General features: G+C 53.8%; 1 protein-coding gene across 3 annotated transcripts; it reads left to right on the top strand.

The window, feature by feature from the left end:
• The first annotated feature begins 7,160 nt into the window (after positions 1-7,160).
• Positions 7,161-23,812, top strand: TRPV2 (transient receptor potential cation channel subfamily V member 2). Of its 3 annotated transcripts, none has more exons than XM_036920621.2 (15): positions 7,161-7,438; positions 8,877-9,172; positions 11,274-11,407; positions 12,504-12,797; positions 13,417-13,715; positions 15,043-15,216; positions 15,654-15,809; positions 16,392-16,490; positions 17,157-17,227; positions 17,691-17,856; positions 19,230-19,296; positions 19,400-19,746; positions 20,695-20,822; positions 21,660-21,739; positions 23,600-23,812. In XM_036920621.2, the coding sequence occupies exons 2-15, from the start codon at positions 8,982-8,984 to the stop codon at positions 23,692-23,694; spliced, it is 2,301 nt and encodes a 766-aa protein (XP_036776516.2). In that variant the 5' UTR covers positions 7,161-7,438; positions 8,877-8,981; the 3' UTR covers positions 23,695-23,812. The 3 variants fall into 3 exon arrangements, with proteins under 3 accessions (XP_036776516.2, XP_036776518.2, XP_036776519.1); XM_036920623.2 differs by having other exon boundaries at positions 16,395-16,490; XM_036920624.2 differs by lacking the exon at positions 15,654-15,809.
• The last annotated feature ends 1,041 nt before the right edge of the window (positions 23,813-24,853 follow it).

Consider the following 24,853-nt stretch of genomic DNA (forward strand, 5'->3'; position numbering starts at 1 on the left):
ATCTACACCCTGAGCACTTTACCCACATTCCTGAAAATCCTCAACCAACTATAAATCCCCAAGACAACGCACCAACCATGGACTCTCTTGTCCCCGCCAGGAGTTCTGTCCTCTCACTTTATCTCTAAATAAAAGCCTCTACCTGGCTCTCCTACCTTGAGTGTTTGCGAAGTTCATTCTTCGGCTCTGCAAACAAGAACCCTGGCATCACTTCTATAAACAGGAGGCTTTAGAGGAAGGCTTAGAACATGCCCATTTCCTCAGGAGATGTTTTGGGCCCAGATTCACACAGAGCCTGGAACGGGTCTTCTAACATGGACATTTGTAATGAAATAAGGGGCTTGTGCCTAAAGACATATCACAAAAAAAGACAACATCTGCACAGGCTCTTTCGGGTGACCCCAAACCACAGAAGGGAACAAGGAGAAGGTGGAGACACAAACTCTCTGTGCATCATGGTTTGGGTCTACCCAGAAACAGTAAAACATATCACTCCTTCCATTCTGGAAAGGTGGGGTCAAACAGCTCTGTGTGAATCTGGGCCCAAAACATCTCCTGAGGAACTGGGCATGTTCTAAGCCTTCCTCTAAAGCCTCCTACTTACAGAAGTAACCTTGGTCTTCTTACTTGCACAAACTGCTAAGGCTGCCCAGAAAATATGCTCAGTCATTGAGCTGGAAACTGGCAAGGAAACAGACATCTTTAATATGGGATGATAAATACGATGCTAAGTCGGGGTGAAACACAACTGCTGCTGCCCCCCAAGATGGACGGACAGGTGTGAAAAATCTTTTGGGGTGACAGGGAGGGAAGTGCTTGTTTTGAACTGGCAAGATGAATGGAGGAGAGGAGTTTTGCCCCTGCTCCCCCACCATGGCCTTTGAACAAACAATGCCTGCCTCCACCTCTACAGGGACCCAGACCTCCACTCCAGGCACCCCGGAGTCAAATCAGGGCCTCCCCGATGTGCTTGAGAGTTGCTAAGAAAGAAGGGTGGAGACTGACTGAGTTCTGCAGTTGCCTGCTCACCCCCACTCCACACACCCAAGCCCAGGGAATGATGTCTCAGGGATGAATCCTCCATCCTCCTAATGTGGTTGCTTTCTGTAGAGCCCTGCTTCCGTTTATAAAAAACACCTCCAATGGTTTCTATGGTTGGGTTTCTAGTTAAAAATGGCTTCCTTCTCAATACCCTCTAAAATGATCACAAAAGAATAAAAATACACTCACAAGAGTGAAGAGAGCAGGAGAGGAGCCAAGCAGGGTTCAGCACAGCCAGCAGTGTTCATGCCATGGTCAGTGGATGACCACGCATGACGCAGCAGATGGGCCAAGAGCCCACATGAGACCCTGCTGACCAGGGACAATGAAATGGACATCTGCATACTCAGCCTTGGGAACCATGACCTTCACCCTTGGGGGATGCTCAGCCAGCTCTATATGCATACATCTGGCTTTTGTACCAGACATTTGAGGAAAGCTTCTACCACAAAAGTTAGAAACCCACAAAAACAAACTGAAAAAGTGGAACTGGGACAAAAGGAGACAACGCAGAGAAACAAAGAAAACTCCTATGCCTAAGTTTTCCATTCTCTAAGTCTGGACCCCAAGTGATACTTTCAGGTAGCGTGTGACCTGAGTACAGGTCTGGATGGGACCTGGCCAGCAACTGTTTTCTTCCCAGAATAGGCTTTTGTAACAGTGACGCAGCTCCCAGGGACCCTGGGGCTCTAACACTCAAATCTAAATCACTCTCCATTACTTACACGACAAAGTCTACAGGTGAATGGCATTTCAGAAATTTCCTAAACTCTTGTTTTGAACTCCTAATCCTGGTTCTTTGGTCAACATGTCATTCCCTCTGCTATTGTCTGAATCTTTATGTCCCCGTCCAAATTCATTTGTTAAAATCCTACTGCCCAATGTGATGATGGGATTAGAAGGTGGCTCCTTCGGGAGGTGCTTAGGTCATGCGATGGAGCCCTCATGAAAGACATTAGTGCCCTTGTAAAAGACACCTGGGGAGCTCCCTTGTCCCTTCCATCAAGTGAGGACACAGGGAGAAGGGGCCAGCCACGAGCTAGGAAGAGGACTCACCAGTAGGTGACCATGCTGGTGACTTGACTTGCACGTCCCAGCCTCCAGAAACATGAGACATAAATTTGTTGCTTATAAGCTACCTAGTCTGTGGTATTTTGTTAATAGCATCCCAGACCGACTGAGATACCTTCAAAACACCAACCCCAGTCCATCCCTACTTTTCCAGGCCTGCATTACCCCCAGGCATGGCAACAACTTTATTCAGAGTACAGAGGTGTCTAGGAGGGAGGTCAGACACTGCCAAGAGGAACTGCAGAACAAGGGACGGGAACTTTAAAAGAAACCAGGCACACAGATATGATACATACTGTGACATTTCATTCACGTGACATTCTGGAAATGGCAAACAGGACAGAAATCTGATCAGTTGTTATCAGAGCAGGGCGGGGGGTGGGATGGGGGGCAAAGGGACACCAAAGCACATTTCAGGGTGATAGAAATTCTCTGTACTTTGATAGCTGTAATGGTCATATGATTATATACCTTTGTTAAAATTCTTTGAACTGTTGGCTTAAAAAGAGTGTAATATTTTCAAAATTACAAAGTAAATTAAAATTTAAAGGGTGTAAATGATATTACAATAAACCTGCTTTTTTTGAAGAGATGGGAATGCAAATGGAGATCAGGCTGCCTGGGTTCAAGTGTCACCGCTGTCATTTGCTCACTGAGCTGTAATCTACAGCAAGAGAGTTACTTCACCTCTCTGCCTCGGTTTCCTCCTCTCTGAAGTGGAAATACCAACAGATCTACCTCCTAGAGTGGAGGTTCGGATTGAAAAAGCAAATGCCGGCGAAGCGTCTAGCTCTTGGCTCCAGTGCGTCCTTGCAGCTTTGCCCCCGTGCCCTCCAAGCCCTCGGGAGACGCTCCTTGCGCTCCTGGACCTCAGGTGCACTCCCCCAGCGCCCCCGCTCGCCGGAACCCTCAGGGTCTTGCTCTGGAACTTGGGGAGGGGCGTGGGGCAGGACGAGCGCGGCACCCGCCTCCAGGGGAGGTTCTGCGGCGCTCCTAGCCGGAACCGGGAGCCCTTGCAGTGACCGCGCGCACGCGGGCGGGGCAGATCCCGAGCCCCTCACGGAGAGGGGGCGGGGCCTCGCCTGGCTGGGGGCGTGGCCGAGGCGCGGCGGGCGGGGAGCCCGGAGGGAGGGGAGGCTGCTGCGGCGCGGGCGTCTGCGTCAGCTGGGATTCTGACGGGCGTCCAACCTTCGGGGCTTGACCGCGGGGTCTTCGGGTCGCCCTGCGATGCAGCCCGGGCATCCTTCGTCGCAGTCAGGCTCTGTGCTGCGTCCAGGTCTGGGCCTTCTCTTTGTCTGGGCCGCTGGTTCTAGCCTGCACTGTCTCTGGATCTCTGGGCCTCGGACTGTGTCTCTTCCCTGTCCTGAAGTGTCTCTAGGAGCAGCGCGCTTCCACTCTGCCCCATCTTCATCTTGACTCAGCCCTCACCCCTTTTCTCTGTTCGGCTCACCCAGATGACAGAACAGACGTGTCTCCTGGTCTTTTCAATGGTAAAAGCGGATACTTTTCATTAGCCAAATAGCAGGGGCTGTTGAGAACGGGCCCAGCTCCAGCCAGAGGCTGGGAAAATTCCCAGAGGCGCAAGGACTCGGACCCGGCTCCCACACTTGGCGCGCGCCTGGCTGTGGCTATTCTGGGCGCTGGGACAGAGGCCCTACAACTGGGTCTGGCTGAGCAGTGCCTCTAGGGCTCAGAGGCGGTGTGGGAAGGGGCAGCTTGCTTCCCTTGAGAGCGAGAGCGAGAATTCTCCCAAGCTGGGCAGGCTGGCCCAAACCGGCAGGATTTTGGTCCCCTTCTCCTCTAGGAGGAGCCCTTGGCTTCGGTGGCTCTGTAAAGGCCCCTGTAGACCAGGGCCCACTCAGCCATTTTTTTCTCACAGCCTGCTCAACTTCAGTCACTGCCTCCCTGTTCCGGAAAGTGTTCCCAGCTTGCTAAACTGGCTTATTTATATTTCTTTTCTGAAATATCATACACAAAGCTGTCAGAGAAGCAGTATCTGGCCAGTAAACATGGCCTGGATCAGACCCTGAACAAGTTCTAGGGTCACTACAAGAAGCAAAGGTTCAGGGTGCAGTTGCCTTCCCACCCTTAGCCCTTCAGTCCCTTCTCCAAAGGATACCTCTGCTCCACGTTTTTGTGACCTCTTTTGTGTTTTTGTTAAAATTTATTGTGAAAATAAATTCAAATTAAAGAAACGTGCTTTACGAAAAGTTACTAAGTGTGAAATGAAACACATTTGGCATAAAGGCTGCTTGGAGAATATTTTCCTTGTATGGAGACTTGACTGGGTGAAGCTTCTTGAAATACTTAGATTAAAGAAGTCTTGCTTCTTTGCTTGATTAATTTCCTGCTAAAAACACAGGCATTCTTCTCTGCTCAGAGAACTTATTTTTTAAAGGTACAATTCACATACAATTCACTAATTTAAGGCATACAAGTCAATGGTCTTTGGTATCTTTACAGAGCTGTGAAACCATCACCACAATCGAATTTAGAACATTTTCATCACCCCCCACAAAAGCTCCATAGCTTTCAGCTTCTCATTTACTCCCAAATCCCACCTAGCGGTTGTCCTAGCTGACCTCTAGTCTACTCTCTGTCTCCATAGATTTTCCTATTCTAGACATTTCATATAAATGGAATCAAGCAATATGAGATAAAAGATGACTGGACTATTTTACTTAGCCTAATTTTTCCAAGTTCATGTGGTAGCACATATCTACAGTTCATTCCTTTTTATGACTGAATAATATTCCATTGTATAGAGAGACCATATTTTATTTATCCATTCATCAGTTGATGGACATTTGGGTTCTTTCCCCACTTGGCTATTATGAATAATGCTGCTGTAAACATTTGTGTACAAGGTTTGTGTGGACATATGTTTCCATTTCTTTTGACTACCTACCTCAGAGTGGAATTACTGGATCATATGGCACTCTATGTTTAATTTTCTGAGGAACAGCCAGACTGTTTTCCAAAGTGGCTGCACCATTTTAGAATCCACCAGCAGTGTATGAGGGCTCCAATCTCTCTATATCTTCATCAACACTTGTTATTAAAGAGCCATCCTAGTGAGTGTGGAATGGTATCTCATTATGGTTTTTATTTGCATTTCTCTGATGGCCAATGATCTGAGAATTTCTTATAAGTTACATTTGCAATGAGAGTTGTCTGCTTAATTGTCATTATCACCTGGAGTGGTGATGACTCTGAAGGACTTGAGGGTCTTCAGTTTTTTTTCCCAATGCACAGCAGTGTCTTCTGCATTATGATTTTATGATTAGCCACCGAGTCATTCAAAGCCTTCTTGAGCACCAACTGGGTGCTGGGCACTGTGCTGGGTGTTGGAGATATAGCAAAGAAAGCTTGATCTTGTCCCAAAAGCTTGGTGGTTGAGGGTGTGGCTCTGGATCTGAATCCTTGCTTTATCACCTCCCAGCCACGTGGCCTCTGAAAAGATGCCTAACCTTGCACAACCTTGGTTTCCTCATGTGTGAAATAAGGTTGCTCTGTTACCGCTAAAGCACTTAGCACAGTGTCTGGCACATAGTGAGGGCTCAGTAGGCATTGTTATTGTTAAAGGTGGAGCCAGACAGTTAAATAAATATCAGCAATAATGGATAAGGAGTTATGATCAGATAAGCCCAAAATGTTATGGGAACACACACAGGGGACCTCCACTCCAGTCCAGGGTCTAGAAAAGGCTACCCAGAGGAAGTGATGCTTAAATGGAGAGGTGAGGGATGAGTAGGACTTGGCCAGCAAAGGCAGTTTTTGTGTGTCTGTTGTGGAGGGTGGGCAAGGGGTTCCTGGCAGATGCAACAGCCTGTGCAAAAGCTTGGAGGCAACAGAAGAGAGCATGGTGTATTGGAGAGATTGAAATGGGTTCAGGATGTCTAGTGCAGTGCTGTCCAACAGAATTCACTGCAGTGATGAAAAATTCTGTATCTGTGCTGTCCAGTATGGTAGCCACTAACCACGTATGGCTATTGAGTATTTGAAATGTGGCTAATGTGACTGTAGAGCTGAATGTTTAAATTTATTTTAGTGGAGTCAAATTTAAATAGCCACTGTGGCTAGTGATTACCATATTGGACAGCACAGTCTGGAATGGAATGTAGCAGATGGGGTTGTGTGAGAGCTGGGGCTGGAGAGCTGGAGAGGATCCGCAGGGCACGGAGTTGTATGGAGTTTGCATTTTATTTAAGTGCCAGGAGAACCCATTGGTTGGGTGGGAGAGTTAAGCTGGGAAGTGAGGTGAAGGTGATCAGATTTTCATTTTTGAAAGATTACTCCAGTTGCTGTAAGGAGAATGGATTGTGAGTGTGTGGGAGGGGCAGCAGTGAAGCAGGGAGAACAGTTTGGAGGGGGCTGCAGTCTCCCAGCGGAGAGATGATAGTGGCTGGGACCAGCAGAGATAGAGACAAAGTTGGTAGGTTTGGGGTGGGGGGTTACTGAAGGATTGGATTTTAGGGAGTGACGGAGAGGGAGGTGTCCTTGGACTGCTTGGATGGTGACTGCGCCCAGAAGCCCAGATTGAATCCAGAGCAGGGCAGGGCACGGCGGTCTGATTCCCGCAGTACAGGCCCGCCTCTCTGTCGCCCCCTGTTGGCTAGTGCTGGAACGCCTTTAACTAAGGGAAGCTGGAGTTTCGGAGGCCCTGGCTGGGGGGCTAGGGGAAGGCCCTGAGAGGTGGGAAAGTCCGCTCACGCTGTTGGTTGGGTGAATGGAATGCATTCCCAGGAGCTTGTGCTGGGCTGAGTCTCTCCTCTGCTCTCCCTGGAGGCCATCCATTTCAGCGCTCTCTGCTCGGTGGTGGGTCAACCAGTTCCCAGTCTGGGCCACATGGCTTCTGGGAGACATGTGGTGGGAAGGGGAGTGCGGGGTAGATGTCTGTGTAGTGGGCATGGATCCCCCAGCCCATGTCAGCTCCCACCTGAGGCAAGGTCCCAGCACCCAAGGGTTGCCTCTGGTTGACCCCACCCCCATCGGGGGCCTCAGTGGCTAACAGTGAGGGTGGGGTGGAAGGTGGGGAGGCGGGGCGTGTCTCCCGGAGCAGGGTGTGGCCAGCCTGTCCCGACAGGGGAGAGCCCACTCCCCACCAGGCCGGCGCGCCGGGTGGGCGGAGGGTGCGGAACGTCCAGATCACACCCTGCTAGCCAGAGCACGCACGCAGCGGGCTGGGGGGCTCTGCTGCTCGCGGCTGTCAGGGCCCGCAGCCCCTCCCGGCCTCACTTCCTCCGGCAGCCCCTGCCGCCCCGGAGGCTCGGGGATCCTAGCCTTGCAGCCGGCGGCCGCCGAGACCTGGCCTCACGCTTGCGGGGTAAGTCGGTGCGCAATTCCGGGGCGTCTGAGGGGTTCTGACAGCGCCTGACAGTGCATGATCGGGGCGGGGAAGCCCGAGTGGGCTCTGCTTCTCCAGCTGCAAACCAGCGCCTTAGAGAGGCGCCTGGGCTGCCAGGGTGGGTGGGGGCTCCAGGAGTCGGGGCAGGGCTGGTCAGATTGCCAGTTGCTGCTGAGGTTTGGGAGTGGTGGGCTCGGGGGCAGTCAGGGAGGCAGAATGGTCGGGGTGATGGGGGTGGGGGAAGGTTGGGGACGTAAGCCAGGCTAAATGTGTGTGGCCCAGGAGGGTCGCCCCAGGGTGGGCAGAAAGATGGTGGGTCAAAACTGCATGTTCAGGCAGTCAGCCAGGTCCTGGCCTCCCTTGCCTCTGTGGGAAAATGCCCCACCCAGGTCCCTGAGGGCTGTGGGAGCCTGAAGCTGGAGCAGCCAGGGCCCAGCACCTGCCGCCAGCCCTCTCTGCTTCCCTCCTTCCTCATCCCATTCCCATCTCTGCTCCCTGCCCCCTGCCCCCCCGGCTGTCTCCCCTCTTGCCTCTGACCCTTCTTCCTTCTTTCCGCTCCTGCCCAATGGGGGGGCACAGGGAGTCCCCCGCAGCCCTGTCCCCACCCCTTGCCATGTGATGGTGGCTGTGGTTTCAGTTCTGTGAGGGTTGGACGTGGTGTCAGCTGAGCTCCCAGAGCGGGCCTAGGGCCTGAAGCAGGGCTCCCGGTCAGAGGGAGCTTGTGCAGCAATGGAGGTGCCTCCCCCAGCTCACTCAGAAGCCCTTAGAGACATAAGGCATGGAGAGGTGGCATTTGATGCCTTCAGAGATGAGTCAGATTGAAAATGTAGACAGGCTGCAAAAGATCTGAGCTCTGAAGAGGAACATCACGGGTGAGGTGGTTTTAGACCAGCTGCCAACAGCTGGTGACCTCGGGAAAGTCTCTTCCTCATTCTGAGCCTTAGTTGTCCTGGCAGCAAAACCAGGGGTTTAATACACCAGTGGTTTCCCAACGGTCCCCCGGCCAGTGCTCCCCCTCTGTGGAGGAGGTTGAGTGGCCTGCCCTCTCCTCACAACTGCATTCTTATCTGTTGTGAATATGGGCCACTGGACAAGATGTCATTGTAGAGGAAACGTTATGCTGTCAACACAAACGGTTGATACCCCCAGACCAGGGGCTGTGGCCGCTCAGATACCAGAAGTCTCAGAGGGAAAGTCAGGGAACACCACGGTCCTTCCTCTGTTGATGAGGCAGGCCCACTGGGCCCCTGTTCCTGCTCCCCATCCCCCACATGTGGCCAGCCTCACGCAGGGAGCCTTCCTCCCTCTCCTCACCCTCTGCCTTCCTCCCTCCTGGCTCACCCCTCTCCTTTTGGGCTGAGCTTCCGCACCGTGGGTGGCTGTACTTTGTGCTCAGGTTCTAAATCTCTTTTTGCAGGCCGCAGCCAGACCTACCCAGACCCCCAACGAATGTCAGATGCTCCTCTGACATCTCTCTCCCCACTGAGGTTCGAACTGGACAGCGCAGCCTCCTCCTCTTAGGATGACCTCCCCCTCCAGCCCTCCCCCTTTCAGGCTTGAGACATCAGACAGAGGTCAAGAAGATGGTGCTGAGGTGGACAAAGGAAAGCTGGGCTGTGGGGCTGGGCCACCCCCCATGGAGTCACCCTTCCAGGGTGAGGACCAGAACGCCTCCCCGCAGATCAAAGTGAACCTCAGTTACCGTGGTACCAGGTAAGGCAGCACCTAAGGATGGAGCCTGGGGGCCCCTCACCTCCAGAGGAGTATCGCCCTCCTCCCTGAGTCAGACCCGGGGCCCAGCCCCAGAGCCCCCACCACAGCCTGCCTCTGATGGCTCCGACATGCTAGGCCCCACTTAGCTCTGTGGGCTTGCTCTTTCTGGAGCCATCCCCATTTTTGTCCTTCTGCCTTCTGAGGCCGTGTTTTTCTTCATAGGGACTTATCCAGCCAGCTCTGAGTACTCCACTGACCCTGGGAACCCCCTCATTTGTGCCCAGGCCCCCACCCCTCTCATAGTCCTGTGTGGGTTGGTGGCAGGATCCACACTCTAGTCTGAAGAGAGTCAAGAACATCTGGAAATGTCCTGGGCACTCCTGGGTTCTGCTCCCAGGAGCAGAGGAAGGCTGAAGTTGTTGCCCAGGGGATGTGGACCCTGGGGATTGAAGACGGTGGTCGTCTGCTCACAGTCATCTTCACTTTGATTTTCCTGTGATGTCTGCCGGGCAGACTGTGCAGCCCCGCTGGTCTGGAGTCCCCAGGTGCCGCTGGCAGCCCCCTCCCCACCGCTCAGTGTGAGGTCTGACATATGGGCCTAGAGATTTCTCATGGGCCTGGCAGGACGCTGCCGTGGAAGCCCCTCCCTCCCTCCTTGCACCTGAGATGCAGCCACCAGCCATGGCCTCCAGTCCAGAGCTCCCTGTACTGGTTGTGCAGGAAGACTGACTGTGGTGTGATTCAGACCAGGGCCAGAGATGATGCGTGTTTCTGGGAGCTGGGTAGCCTGCCCAACAGGCAGACCGGGCTCCTTAATCTGTGCCCTTGGTGGGCTTCCCTCCCCCGAGACAGTGAGGCTACCCTGCAACAGGAAGTACTTTGTCCAAATGGCCACTTCCTCTGCTGGACTGCCCACAGGGCTCCCTGGCCACCCACAGAGCCCTTCAGCCACGTGGTCTGCTGGGCAGGGGATGGTGCATCTGGCCAGGCAGTCATTCAACTTCCTGGTGTGGAGGAGGCAGGGACGGCTCTATCAGGCATGCAGATTTGGCTCAAAACATGACAATGCGCACAGTGCCCCTGCTCGTCAGGGAGTCACCAGCGCTTACTCAGCTGGCCTGTTTCATGGGAGCTGTGAGCCTGGGACCTGAGAGTTCCCAAAGCATGAAATAACCCCCACCTTTGTTTGTCCCTTCATATCTGCTGGTCATGGCTCGAGGCCCCCCAGGGCAAGCTGCCCCCTGAATAGTGACATAGTGGGGGTGGGGGAGCTGCATACTCCTTCCTCCTCCCCCCTCCCCGGGGTCACAGGACTCTGCTAGGTCACAAAGAGCTACAAGGCCTTCCTGGAAGTGTGGCTTCTCAGTAAAACTCTGGTGACGTCTGATAGGTTTCAGCGCTGGCCCAGGTGTCTCTGAGAAACCTCTGTCTACCAGCCTGGAATCTCTCTTGGGGTTAGGAGCCAGGGCCTGGAGTTAGTTATACAGCCTCAGGGAGCACCCCAGTCCTGCACCATGTGACTTTGGGCAAGTTACTTGATCTCCTTGTTTGTCTAGAGCAAACAGTAATTCCTGACCCTTAGGGCTGAAGTGAGGGTTAAAGGTGCAGATACTCTTCATTAATCCATAGATGGCCAGTGAGAGGATGAGGGCTTTTCTTGACTCCTTCGTTGAGGCCAGCAGAGCTGAGCCCCTAACAGTCTGTGGGCACCTCCTGTAGCCCTGTCCCAACCCAGACCCCAACTCAAGAGGCATGACAGGCTCCTGTGTTGAAACCACCCCTATGGGACAGTGAGCCTATTGAGAGATCATCAGGACACCTGGCAAATGATAAGCATCCGATGCTGAGAGACATCTGCCTTCTGGAGTCACAGGGCCACTGTGGACTGTGCCCTGGACAGCACCCCCCCACCCTCCTGGGGTTCCGAACATGTCGGGTTGCCCTTGGAGGAAAGAGGCCCTCAGAAAGGCTCCCGCGGGTCTCCTGGACCTGTGGGTGCACTGTGCTACCAGGACTCTTGGAAAGGGCTCCCTGGAGTGGGGGGTGGTTTGGGGGGTCCTTGGCTCTTTGACAGCATCAGTCACAAGCCACATCCCTGCAGCCAGCCTGACCCAAACCGCTTTGACCGTGACCGGCTCTTCAGTGTGGTCGCCCAGGGTGTCCCCGAGGATCTGGCTGGGCTGCCAGAGTACCTGTGCCGGACTAGCAAGTACCTCACCGACTCGGACTACACAGGTAGGCCTGCCCTGCGGGCCAGGGCCACCACGTCCTGCCAGCTGCGCTGAGACCAGGCTGACTGTGTGGGCCTTGTGGTGGTCAGGAGTGGAGGGGCGAGCGTTTTTGGCAGCCCTCCTGCCAGAATGGCCGCTGGGGCCCTGCTGATACAGCTGAAGACAGCCTGCTTATGGTCCTGGCTGGGCCCCCGCTGGCTCCTGGCCTACCTCTGCCATCCCCAGCCCATTTCATAGCTATCCACAATGCATTTTTTTTTTTAATAACAGTGATGTTGAGATATACCATACACTTCACCCATCTCAGAGCCTCCTTTGCCCAAATCCAAATACCTTTATTCTTTGGGCTTATTAGAAAAATAACATCTCTACATTCTAGAAAATTGAAATAGTAATGAAACGTATGAAGCAGAGGGTAAATGCTGTCTGTCATCCTGGACCCCTGTTTAAAGTACATTAGGTATATATTTACGTAAGTGGGGTATGCCATATATATGAATTTGTAATGTGCTTTTTTCATGCAGCCATTTCCATTTCTGTACACAGACCTCCAACTCTGTCACTAACAACTAGAGTTTTCCATCATGTACATTTATCACAATTTATTAACAAATTTCTTATTGATGGAGTTCAGGTTGTGTGTGGCTTTTGACCTTAACATACTGTGTGCCAGGCTCTCTGTATGCTAAGAATTTTGTATATAATTCCATTTTATCCTTACAATAGCCCTGGAATAGTCCCATTTTACAGTGAGGAAAACTGAGGTTAGGAGAGGCCAAGTGATTTGCCATGTAACAAACACTCAGAATGTTCTTGTATAGACAGCATTGCACATGTGACCAATTATGTCTTAGAAACTCAATTTCTAGGGTGGAAATTGTAGTCCTACCTATTGGTATTTTTATGCCCATTGGGTGGAGCCTTAATAATCCAGCAGCATGGCTGTGCTCCCACCAGTCATGTGTGGCAATCCTTTTTTATCCTCCCAAGGGGCACTTTGGGGCCTGGGCTCACTGCACAGGCTGGGCAGCAGCACAGCCCCTCCAGGCCTGAGCTCCCTCTGACCTCCCTTCTCCCTTCTCCCTTTCCTTCTGTCACAGAGGGCTCCACGGGCAAGACGTGCCTGATGAAGGCTGTGTTGAACCTTCGGGATGGGGACAATGCCTGCATCCTGCCACTGCTGCAGATTGACCGGGACTCGGGCAATCCCCAGCCCCTGGTCAACGCCCAGTGCACGGATGAGTTCTACCGAGGCCACAGTGCCCTGCACATTGCCATCGAGAAGAGGAGCCTACAGTGTGTTAGGCTCCTGGTGGAAAATGGGGCCGACGTGCATGCCCGAGCCTGTGGCCACTTCTTCCAGAAGAAGAGTCAAGGGACTTGCTTCTACTTCGGTGAGGAGCCTTTCTTGGATAAACTAAGGTCCAGGGTGGGTAAGGCCTTGCCCAAGGTCATGCAGTTAACAGGTGGCAGAGCTGGCCCTTGAACCCACATCTGGTTGACTCTGAGGCCCATGCATCGAACCTCCAGGCTGCCTGTAAAAGCAGTTTGTCTGAGAGATGTTTTACCCTTGTCTGGTCAAGCTGGCCACACACCCAAGCTCGTATCTGAGCTGCTAGAACTGGCATGTGACAAGAGTGGGCAGACAGGGGCTGGATGAAGGGGCATCTATGCAGGTGGCTGTGGGTCTGAGCTGTGGCAAAGAAAAGAGAAAGGGTAGGCTGGCTGCTGTTATGCTCCCTTAGGTGGTAAAAAGTTTGGTCCCCTTTCCGTTGGGTCAGAGCCATTCAAGCTGCCTTTACCAGCACTCACAGGAGAAGGCACAGCCGCCCTAAGTGGGGTTCAGGACAGTATCCCCCGCAGCGCATCCCTGGGACCCCAGGCAGGGCCCATCCTCTCCTATGGGTGCCTAACCTGCTGCAAGGAGGCCTGGCCTTCTGTCCAAGGAGTGTGAGATGGAAGTAAGGTGGAAGCTGGGAGGCCCGAGGCCCAAGCTGCTCCCTCTGCCTGCAGGTGAGCTGCCCCTCTCTCTGGCTGTGTGCACTAAGCAGTGGGATGTGGTGACCTACCTCCTGGAGAACCCACACCAGCCTGCCAGCCTTCAGGCCACTGACTCCCTGGGCAACACAGCCCTGCATGCCTTGGTGATGATCGCAGACAACTCGGCTGAGAACAGTGCACTGGTGATCCCCATGTATGATGGGCTCCTCCAAGCTGGGGCACGCCTCTGCCCCACAGAAAGGTTAGAGGACATCACCAACCTGCAGGGCCTCACGCCCCTGAAGCTGGCTGCCAAGGAGGGCAAAATTGAGGTGAGAAGCTAGCCTTCCCCCGAGCCCACCTTTCCAGGAAGCTGTAGGACTCACCCTGAAATTCTGCAGAAAGGGTCTGGGCTGTGTCTAGATTAATGGTCCCCCCACTTTTTGATTGAGGTCTCTGTTAATGAGAATGTGAAAATTATATATTAATATATTACCTTATAAAACAGGTATTTTTTTTTAAGTTATTTGGGTTGATTAGGCGACAGTTTTTTCCTATCCTTTGCCTATTTTGCTATTAGATTTGCTATTAGGTTTTCATATTGATTGGTAAGTGTCCTTTATGAGGAACATATTAGCATTTTGTCTACTAAAACAGTTGCAAACTTTTCTGCCTGTTCAACTTCAAAAAAATATTTTTATGGTATTTTTTTTGGCTATACAGAATTTTGCAATTGTATATATACAATTTTATATTTTTGTGGAGATGTCTTTTCCTTTAGATTCCCTTGGTTTTGCTATTGCTTAGTTCCTTCGATAAGGTTTTATATATATATATCTCCTTATGTGTATGTGTATGTGTGTGTGTGTGTGTGTATTCCATATTCCACATGTCTTTTAGACTTTAACAGTTTCATTTTTAATGCCTAAAACTTTGATTTACCAGCAAGTTCTTTTGATATAAAAAGCAAGCATGGTCCAGCTCTACTTTTTTTCCCCACATGGCTTAACAGGTGTCTGATCCTTCTTATCAGGGGGGTGTACAACCTGTGCAGTTTACACAGGGCCTCATGCTTTGGACATAGGCATTTTTAAAGGTTAAGGTAAAAATAAACATAAATGGAAGTTTTGCCACTTTATTTCTGCCCTCCAAAGTTCCTGGGGTGTGGGAGCTTCCCTTGTTGTCTAGTGGCATGGCTGTATGGCCTAAGGAAGCTGTTCTCAGTTCTGCTCTTCTCCCTGGTCCTCATTTGGAAAACCAAACTGCTTCTTAATCTGTTTGGGTTACGGATGCTTTCTAGTCTGTCCAGAGCTGGACTCTGACCACAGAAGTTCACACTTGTGTGTAGCCTCTGATCTCAAGGGGCCTTAAGGACCCCTAGGCTGGGGGTTGCTCTGCCATGTGAGAAGCCCAGGAAAGAGGCTAGTGGGCACGAGGGGAGAAGGAAGAGCCTGAACATATGTGGGTGGGTGGGAATGTCTACACTGGCTGAGCACGTGTGAATGTGTTAAGAGTTTATACAGGCACGGACCCATGTGTATGTGTGTGTGTGTGTGTGGCTGCTGCAGCTCTGCAGGGTACTGACTGTTTTGCATGCAGCATCCCAGTCCATGCTGGGAGGTAGCCACACAGGCCAAGCTCACGTGGCTCACCCTGCAGATTTTCAGACATATCCTGCAGCGAGAGTTCTCAGGACTGTGCCAGCCCCTTTCCCGAAAGTTCACTGAGTGGTGTTATGGGCCGGTCCGGGTGTCGCTGTATGACTTGGCCTCTGTGGACAGCTGGGAGGAGAACTCCGTGCTGGAGATCATCGCCTTTCATTGCAGAAGCCCGGTGAGCCTGCTGGGGTGGGGGGTGTGCATGGGGGCCTGGCCGAGCTCCCTGCAGGGTCTACAATGCAGGGCTGCCTGCTGGACCCCACCTCCCCTGTGACTGTGCCAGTTGGAGTGTGTCTGTACACCCTGACCCTGGCCACCGGGTCCACATTCATTCCATACGCCAGCCCCACCTGACGTGGGCTGCATGCAAGGGTCCTGCTGGCAACCACTGGGGACCTCTCTGTTGACCAGCACCTGCTGTGGACTGGAGGGAGAGGCCCTTGCTCACTTCACAGCCAGAAGGTGGGTGGAGGCCAGTGAAGCAGGGTCATTTGGGGCTCCCCATCTCCTCCCCTCCGTCTCCCTCAGCCTTTGCACTGATTGAGCTCAGCATGTGGGGGCTGCTGTATATACTTGCTGAATGTATCCCTGGCTCTTGAATCACCACCCCAGCACCGACACCGAATGGTGGTTTTGGAGCCTCTGAACAAACTGCTGCAGGCGAAGTGGGATCTGCTCATCCCCAAGTTCTTCTTCAACTTCCTCTGTTATTTGACCTACATGTTCATCTTCACCACTGTTGCCTACCACCAGCCTGCCCTGGAGAAGGCAAGGCAGGGGAGGGGGCACGTCCTGGGGGAGGTCTCCTAGAAACACCCCTGGAAGAAGATGGGGCAGGGGCGACCACCCCCATTCTGCAAATGACGACATGGAGGCTTTGGCTCCTTGAGTGACGTGCCCAAGCTGTCACAGCACCATAGCAACGTCAACAATGATGATATGTAATACTTATTGGGTGCTTTCCACATGTGAGACAGTATTCTGAATGATTGGCATGTGTTAACTTACTTATTTGATGCTTACAACAACCCTCTGAAGTGATGAACTATCATCATCTCCAGTTGTCAGAGAGGTTAAGTAACTTGCCCAGTGTCACACAGGCTGTAAGTGGTAGAGACGGGAGCCGAACTCCGGTAGCCTGGCACCAGACCCCGCCCTCATAACCACTACACAGTGTGCCTCTCAGTAGTCTAAGATCTGGGGGTCCTGCCCCGGAGCCTACATTCCCTCTGCTGCTCTGAGCAGCCTCCCATGGCTCATGCTCAGAATGGGCCTTCAGCTGTAGCTCTCAGAGGGATCGCTGGTGGGAGGAGAGCCAAGGCCCCGGGTCCTACCCAGGTGTCTCTTCAGCAGGCCTTCCTCCCAGTGAAAGTGATGGCTGGAAACTCCATCCTGCTGCTGGGCCACATCCTGATCCTGCTCGGGGGGCTCTACCTCCTCATGGGCCAGGTGAGGGCTCCTGTCCCCGGGCAGTTGGGGGCTGAGGGTTCTGGCCTAGCCTTCTGGGGCTGGGCACTCCGTGCTGTGCTTTCTGGGGTGCCCACAGGAGCTCCTCTGGCTCCTTGGCAGGGCCAGCTCTGCTCCCCAGGGGATGGAGCTGGACACCTCCTCCCCCAAGACCCTTGGCACAGTCCTCACTTGGGGAGCACAGAGGGTGAGGCCGGTGGGGTGCAGCCCAGCTCCCCCCGCAGGACCTCCTCTCCAGGTGACAGTGCTGCTGGCTTGCAGGAGACAGGCTTGGCACTGTGACTCTGAGACTCTCAGCGTGGGCAAACTTGGGCCCCAAGCCCAGGCTGGCTGGAGTGCAGGGTGGTCCCAGGGGCCAGGGAGGGGCAGGGGAAAGGAACTCTCCCCGTCATATGCAGTACCTGAGTTCTTCATGTGGGTCACAGGGCATTGTCTGGGCATCTGAGGTGGGGGTCCAAAGCTTTCTCAGCTATCAGGAGGATTCATGAGCACCCCCAAGTCAAAGCTGCTGCCTGGACCCCCAGGGGGTCCTGGCCAGGCTGGCCCAAGACCAGGCCGGTGGGCATGGAGCACAGCGGGGACCCTGGCTGGGGGTTGCAGGTCATGTCCTGGAGAGCATTCCCCACCCATCTTCCTCCTTCCCCACAGCTGTGGTACTTCTGGAGGCGACGCCTGTTCATCTGGCTCTCGTTCCTGGACAGCTACTTTGAAATCCTCTTGTACGTAGGGCCTCACTCTACCATCCCCCCACTCTCAGGTCTCAGGCCTGGGAGAGGCTGGGTGGCAAGGGCACCAGGCTAGCTTTAGAGGCAGGGACCAGAGGGCAGACTCAGCCCTGCGGGCTGCCGGCCAGCCTGGGGCTCTGAGCGCCCATCCGTGGAGCAGTGAAGGCGACCCTGAGGGTCCCACTGCGAGTGCTCTCCCTGCGCCTTGGAGCTGCACTCTTTACACGCCTGTCCCGTCCAGTCCTCACAAACGCTCTGTGAGCCAGGCATCATCACTCCCGTTTGATGATGAGCTAAGTAATTTGTCAGGACCTGAGTGGGGCCAGACCCAGACAGATGGAGAAGTTCTCATATATCTTCCAGCAGAGGGAGAGGCCGTGGTGGTCAGCACTGTCCAGTAAGGACTGGGGGGCCTTGCCAAGTGGCCTGCCAGCTGACCTGGACCCTGCCCCCACAGCCTGGTCCAGGCCCTGCTCACTGTGCTGTCCCATGTGCTGTGTTTCCTGGCCATCGAGTGGTACCTGCCACTGCTTGTGTCCTCACTGGTGCTGGGCTGGTTGAACCTGCTTTACTATACACGTGGCTTCCAGCACACAGGCATCTACAGTGTCATGATCCAGAAGGTGAGAGGCAAGGGTGACCCCGGTGCAGCGAGATGGGCAGGGCTGGACCCCAGGCTCCAGGGGAGCTCCTTTTGGCCTCAGCAGGTAGGCGCCTTCCTCCGCGGCTAGCCTGGGCAGGGAGAACGCGAGTGCACCTGCCCGTAAAATACGCGCCCAGACACTTGATGGATGTAAGCAGTATGAGGCCCCACATACCTGCTCTCACGGGGTGTGCACTTTGCATGGATAAGCAAACATGCATGTATGTCACGTATGTGACAAACCACACAGAAGAGGCGCATCCTTGCTACTGAAGGAGCAGAGACCATGAAAATGAACTTGTCTGTGTGCTTGTGTCCTGGGACATCTGGGCATATGGATGTGTCTGCATTCATTTATTTATTCAACAAATGTTTAGGAAGTACATACTATGGGTCAGGCTCTGTTCTAAGTGTTGAGAATACACTATTTGGTTCACTAACAAAACAGACAAGTTCTCACTCTCCTGAAGCTGGCATTCTAGTGAGGGAAGTGAAAACACCAAGAAAACAAATGAGAACATTTCAGAGTGCTAAATTCTATGAAGGAAACACAGAGGACAGTGCGATGGAGAGTAGCGGGGGCAGAGGCTGCTGTAGATAGGACGGTCCGGGTGGCCCCTCTGAAGGAGGGACAGGTGAGACCTGAAGGAGTCAGCCGGCACAGGCTAGAGGAGGAAGCAGTCAAGGCAAAGGCGCAGGCCGGGAGCCAGAGCAGGATCGCGGGGCAAGGAGGCCGGGCATTGCAGGAGAGGACACTGGCAGATCCGGGCTTCATTGCCCACGGTGGATGGGTCTGGAAGACCTGGAGGTCTTAACAAAAATTTTAAATTGTGGTGTTCAAATATACAAATAAGAAGTTATCACATTAAGAATGTTTAAGTGTTCAGTTCAGGGGCACCAACTACATTCGTGCTGTGCAGCCACCAGCTCCATCCATCTTGAAGGCCATAGCATTCCATTGTATGCATATAGCACATTTTGTTTATCCCTTTGTCCATCAGTGGGCACCTGGGTTTTGTCCTAGGTGAATAGCGATGCTATGAATGTGGATATATAAGTGTCTGTTTGAGTCTCTGCTTTCTATTCTTTTGGTTATACACCCAACCGTGGAATTGCTGGATCATATGGCAATTCTGTGTTTGATTTTTTGACCGTGGAGGATTTTAGGCAGGAAAATTATGTAATCTGATGTAGATTTTCCAAGACCCATATGCTCAGTGTGGCTCCATAGGGCCCATGTGTGTGTGTGTGTGTGTGCTGTACACACACAGGAGCCCACAGTTAGGGCTGAGGCAGGGGTCTGGGCTGTCCCGTGGTCCAGCCACCCACCCCGGCTCCTGGCATGTGTTCTAGGTTATCCTGCGGGACCTGCTCCGCTTCCTTCTGGTCTACTTAGTTTTCCTTTTTGGCTTCGCTGTAGGTAAAGTCCCCCTCTGCCCCTGCCAATCCCCTGCCTGCCCTGTACACCTCGAGGCTGCCCCCAGTCTTCCCAGGCTGAGGACCCCCCTTTCTTCCTCCTGAAGCCCTGGTGAGCCTGAGCCGGGAGGCCCGGGCCCCTGGGGTCCCCACAGGTCCCAATGTCACGGCAGCGCAGCCCGGGATGGGGCAGGGGCAAGGGCAGGAGGACGAGGAGGGCAGCTCAGCCCCGTACAGCGGCATCCTGGACGCCTCGTTGGAGCTCTTCAAGTTCACCATCGGCATGGGGGAGCTGGCCTTCCAGGACCAGCTGCGCTTCCGTGGTGTGGTACTCCTACTTCTGCTGGCCTATGTCATGCTCACCTACATCCTGCTGCTCAACATGCTCATCGCCCTCATGAGCGAGACCGTCAACAGTGTCGCCACCGACAGCTGGAGCATCTGGAAGCTGCAGGTGCTGCGGGAAGCTCACCTCCCCAAACTCTGGGTGCAGGGAGGGGCGCACAGCAGCAGTAGAGCTGGGCCCCCTTGAGCGGGTCCCGGGCCCTGGGTGGCCCACGCATTCCTTCCTTCGCAGGGTCGTAATGAGGATTGACTAGGCTCAGATATGAAACCCTTAGGCCAGTGCCTGGCACATAGTAGGTGCTCAAAGTGTTAGTCATCGTGATCATTTTTATTATCAAGTATTTCCTGAGTGCCTACTATGGGGCTAGGCTCAGTTCTAGGTGCTGAACACACAGCAGAGAACAAACTAAGTCTCTGCCCTCCTGTGTCTCCCATTCTGTGTTCACCATATGTTAAATGGCACTGGTCTGGTGGACAAGGCAGGCAGGATGTGCAATCCTGGCCCAACCTGGGGGCATTTGGGGAGCAAAGGCTCCTGTAGCTGGGGGCTGATGTGACACCCCTCCATGGCAGAAACAGTAGCTGCTGCTTGACGGGAGGAGGGTTGGGGATGGGTCTGGGGACTTGGTGCAGGAAGAGTCTTGCCCAGGAGGCCAGACTCCATTACCCATTCTCTGGGCAAGCCTCTGGTCTTCTCTGAACCTGTGTCCTTGTCTGCAAAGTCCTGTGCCCCACCTAACTTGCTCATGTACCCCTGGGCAGGCACATGTGTGGGGTAGAGCAAATCAAGTCCTGTATCTGGTGGTGTGGAATTCTAGAACCTGTAATGATGCAATAGCAAGGAATTGTTGGGCAATCGTTACATGCTGACCTAACAACCATCCACCTGTAGTGGGAAATGGAGATTCAGAGGGGCTGCAGGTCTGAACAGCACACAGGTACTCAAATTTTGGAGCTGGATTCAAATCTGTGTTATACTGGATTATATTTGGGTTATACTGCAAAGGGCTGTGGTGCATCTTCCTGCCTCTGTGTCTGATGTGTCCTTTGTCCCCAGAAAGCCATTTCTGTCCTGGAGATGGAGAATGGCTACTGGTGGTGGAGGAGGAAGAAGCAGCGGGCTGGTGTGATGCTGACAGTTGGCACCAGGCCAGACGGTAGCCCTGATGAACGTTGGTGTTTCCGGTGAGTAAGGTGTGTAGGGGAGGGCGCTCTGGCAGACTCTCTGACTCAGGAATCCCTGGAGCCAGGGCACAGCTGCCAGGAACCTGGTCTGGTGGAAAAGGTAGGGCCCAGGAGCCCCAGGGGACTCCGCCCTGGGCAGATGAGGTCAGAGATGCTGGGTCTCCTAAGTCTGGAGCTGCCGCTGCTTGTTGCTCTCCTGTACTCCTGGCTGAAACTGAACGTCCTTCCCTGGTGGTCCCTGACCTACTCCTTCTGGCCTGAAATGGAGGAAGTTAGGGGGTCAAGCAGCCAGAGGGACCCTGCAGTTCCAGCACACTAACTAGCCTTGCCCTGGCTGGTTGCTCTGCCCTCCCCACTCCTGCCCCCTGCCCCTGGGGCCTGCAACCCTTCCTTAGAGAACGAACTCTTCCATGGCAGAGGGAACGTGGCAACAGATGTGAAGCCAGAAACCCACTCTCATGAAATAGTTAAACAAGGAGCTGGGGAGGGTCTTAGGCATGTGGAGTAGCCACAAAAGGGCCCCAGAATGAGAACAAAATGAGGCACCTGGTGTCAACTCTTGTCTGGGTGTTCAGGGTAACCCAGCTTACTGTCAACAGCCTGAAGGGACAAATACCTGTTTCTCCATGCAGGCACCTGACCCGGAGCAGCAGGGTGATGGCCACAAGGACAGGGCCCTGTGGGGCAGGGGGTGGCCCTGTGCCTGGTGGAGAAGGCAGAGAAACCCTCTCCTCCTCGCTGACCCTGCCCCCCACCCAGGCCCTGGGCCCCTCTGCTGGGGCAAAGCAGGCTGTACTGCTGGCTTCCAGGAGCTCAGAGCTGCTCTGTTGCCCTCAGGGTGGAGGAAGTGAACTGGGCTGCATGGGAGCAGACACTGCCAACGGTGTGTGAGGACATGTCAGGGCCACCTGTCCCTGGTGAGTAGCTGTGGTGAGCCCTGGCCTGCAGAGGGAGAGAGGGAGTGCGCTAGAGACTGTCTGCTTGGCACACAGCCTCGGAGCATCTGGGGCAGGACCCCTCCATGGCCACTTCCCAGCTCCAAGGATTGCCCCCCTAAAATGCTGCCTCCCCTTTGCTTTCACTCCCACCTCTTCGCTGTTTCACTGGCAGGGGGACCGAGGCCATTAGTGCTTCCTCCAGAGCCACTGCCCCTGCCACTCCCCTGCCTCCCACTCCCATCCCCTCTGGCCAGCTGTGCCTTCTGCCCATTCGATTCCCTGTCTAGGGCCTGGCATCCCAGAGCCTGGGGACCCAGCAGGGGACCCAGTTAAGGAGGCCTCTACTGATCCCACAGCTGAGGGGGCACCTCCCTGAGGCCCTGCTGGCTCTGCCCTTGTGACATTTCCTGTACTACACAAGCCCCTGGACCACACTTCTGAGGAGAAGTCCCTCCCTTCCTAGGCCTCCACCCTCAGCCCCATGTCCCCTCCATTCTAGTGTGGTGATGGCCCCATTGCCTCCACCAAGACCGATTCCTTCCTCCCACCCAGAGGTCCACCCTGAGAATGGGTCCACTCTCCACATCAGGCCCTTTCTGGAACCTTCAACAGCTCCCACCTCAAGTCTTGCACTGACTCTCCTTTCTCACCTGACAAACTCCACTGGCTGGTGCTTGTGACCTCAGCCCCTCCCCTCACTTATGACCTTCCTCATAATATCTTCCCTTGTCACCTACGGCCCTCCTCACAATGGCCTCCCATGTAACCCAGGAGCCCTGCATAGGGAGGCTCCCCTGGTGCCCTATGCCAATGCCTGAGCCAGGTTTCCCAGGCTCCTGGCTCCCTGGTCACAGCCCTCACAAGCCCATAGATCTCCTGTCTACCCTCTGTGTCTCCCCTCCTCCAAGTCCTGGTGCTCTATCACCTCAGTGCCAAGACCCTGAAAGTCATCACACCCTTCATCTTGCCTCAAGCATTCCGCACCCCACTGCCTGCTGGGGCTGCCGACTGGACTTCCCCAGTGGGAATAGCCTTGGGGTTGCCCTACCAGGTAACGTGTGTGTACCCAACACCCTCCTCACCCGGGCCAGGGGCCTTGAGGATCCCTGCCCCCCAACCCCCACATACCCTCATGGCCTCCCAGGCAGCCACCACACCTCTGCCCCTCGTTTTCCCCGCTTCTGTACCCCTGCAGGGCTCAGTCTGCCCCCTGACCTTCAGACAAGTCTGCTTCAGGCTTACTCCAGTCCCTCTAATGGAGACAAAAACTACACACGACCTACACTATACAATGGCTCCTATTGCCTGGAAGGCCACACTCCTCAGAAGGGAGGTCAAGGCCCAAAACCTGTCCAGCCATTCCCCACCCCTGCCTGCCTTCACGTGGCAGCTGGTCCCGCCACAATGCTCGCTGTTCTCTGCTTTCCACAGCTTTCGTCTCTGTGGGAAGTGCCCGTCCTGCTGCTCTGGGTGTCCAAATTTGCTGCCTTCCCTAAGGGTTGGGTCTTCTCTCTCCCCTGAGCTCCCTGAACACCTAAATCTCACTTCCCTTCAGCTCTTCAACAAGTCTTGGTGTTCTAGTTTCTAACACAAAAGCCTGTCACCTCTGGGGGCTCTAAACTCCTGGGTGGAGGTCCCTGACTGGCACATGGCAGGGGTTCAGCAAGGACTTGTGGAAGGGCGAGGCAGGAGGAGGGACTGCTGGGCACTCCAGGATTACCTGCTGCCTGCAGAGCATGATGTAGTCTCATGCTGTGGCATCCTCCTGTTTCCCTGGTGCCTGCCTCCTGGGGACACACCCCAAGGGCCAAGCTACAGTGCTTTTCATCCCTTTTACAGGCACCATGAAGAAGGCCGCCCTGGCCTCCCAACCAGAGGAGGGCCATGCCTCCGGGGAAGATCATCTCTCCCTCCAGCTCTTGGAGTCCCGCTGATGGCCCAGATGCAGCAGCAGGCTCGCAGGACAGTGCCAGGGCATCTTTCCATCCCTGCCTCCTGGCTCTGGGTCCTAGGGAACATTGGTGGCAAATATAAATAAATATTTTTTCAAGACTTACTCTCCTGAAAACATTATTTGAGCAAAGTTACCGGGCCCTTGGGCTGAGTAACATCTGCCTGTCTGTGAGCTCATCAGTGTGAGCAGTCTGTGAGGGCTGCTCCTGCCTTGCTTGGGCACAGATCATCAGCTGCTGCCTCCCAGCCTGGGAGCTGTCCTCTTCCCAGCGCAGGCAGCTGGTGTGCTGTGAGCCATCATGGTAGATGTGTGGTGGTGGGACTGGGCAAGCACAGCCACCTCTCCATCTTCTCTCACAGCTTCCAGATGCCCCTTAAAGCCACCTCCAAGATGTCTCCAAATGCCTTTGAGCCTCTTAGCTCAGTTCTGGATTATTGCTTTCTCTCCCTACTTAGTTTCCTGCTCAGTTCTCACCGTTCCAAGCTGTTCTCTGCAGGGCAGCCAGAGAGATCTTCCTAAGACAGAAGAGGAACATTTCACTCCTGTGCTCTGAAAGCTTAAAAGGTTCCCCCAGGGTCCACAGGATGCCTGAGCGGGCAACCCCTCGCACTCTATAGTTTTGCTCAAGCACTTCCAGACACCCCCAGCTAAATCCCTGCCGTCCCCATGCTCTCCTTGCACTTTTACTGCATTATTCAGGCAGAGTGATGGATGAACCTCATGTGTATTTGTCTCCTTGCTTTGGCTGTTGCTGGAAGCTCCTGGCCCTCCATTAAGGTCCTTAAAATTTTTTGAGACAGCTCAAAACTTGTCCCACTGTACCTTGAAGAGAAAGCTTCTCGTCAAAATAAATTGTCCTCCTGTGGTGTGATGTGTTTATAAAATGCATATGCATGGACTGATTATTATTATTATTTTTATTAAGGTATCACTGATGAACGTTTTACAAGAAAAACAATGTGGTTATTCCATTCACCCTTATTATTGAGTTCCCCCCATACCCCATTGCAGCCACTGTCCATTAGTGTAGTAAGATGCCACAGTCCCTATCTGTCTTCTCTGAGCTACACTGTGCCACCATGTGCACCAATCATACCCCTCAATCCCCTTCTCCCTCCCCTCCACTCCTTCCCTTTGGT

The sequence above is a fragment of the Manis pentadactyla genome, chromosome 4 (assembly GCF_030020395.1).
Source record: "Manis pentadactyla isolate mManPen7 chromosome 4, mManPen7.hap1, whole genome shotgun sequence".
NCBI lineage: Eukaryota > Metazoa > Chordata > Mammalia > Pholidota > Manidae > Manis > Manis pentadactyla.

Bases quoted from the DNA above. Each gene is read 5' to 3' on its own strand.
- TRPV2 (XM_036920621.2), top strand. From the start codon at position 8,982: ATGACCTCCCCCTCCAGCCCTCCCCCTTTCAGGCTTGAGACATCAGAC. The intron at 17,228-17,690 runs GTACGTAGGGCC...CTGCCCCCACAG, and splicing joins AGCTACTTTGAAATCCTCTT to CCTGGTCCAGGCCCTGCTCA. The intron at 19,297-19,399 runs GTAAAGTCCCCC...TTCCTCCTGAAG, and splicing joins CCTTTTTGGCTTCGCTGTAG to CCCTGGTGAGCCTGAGCCGG.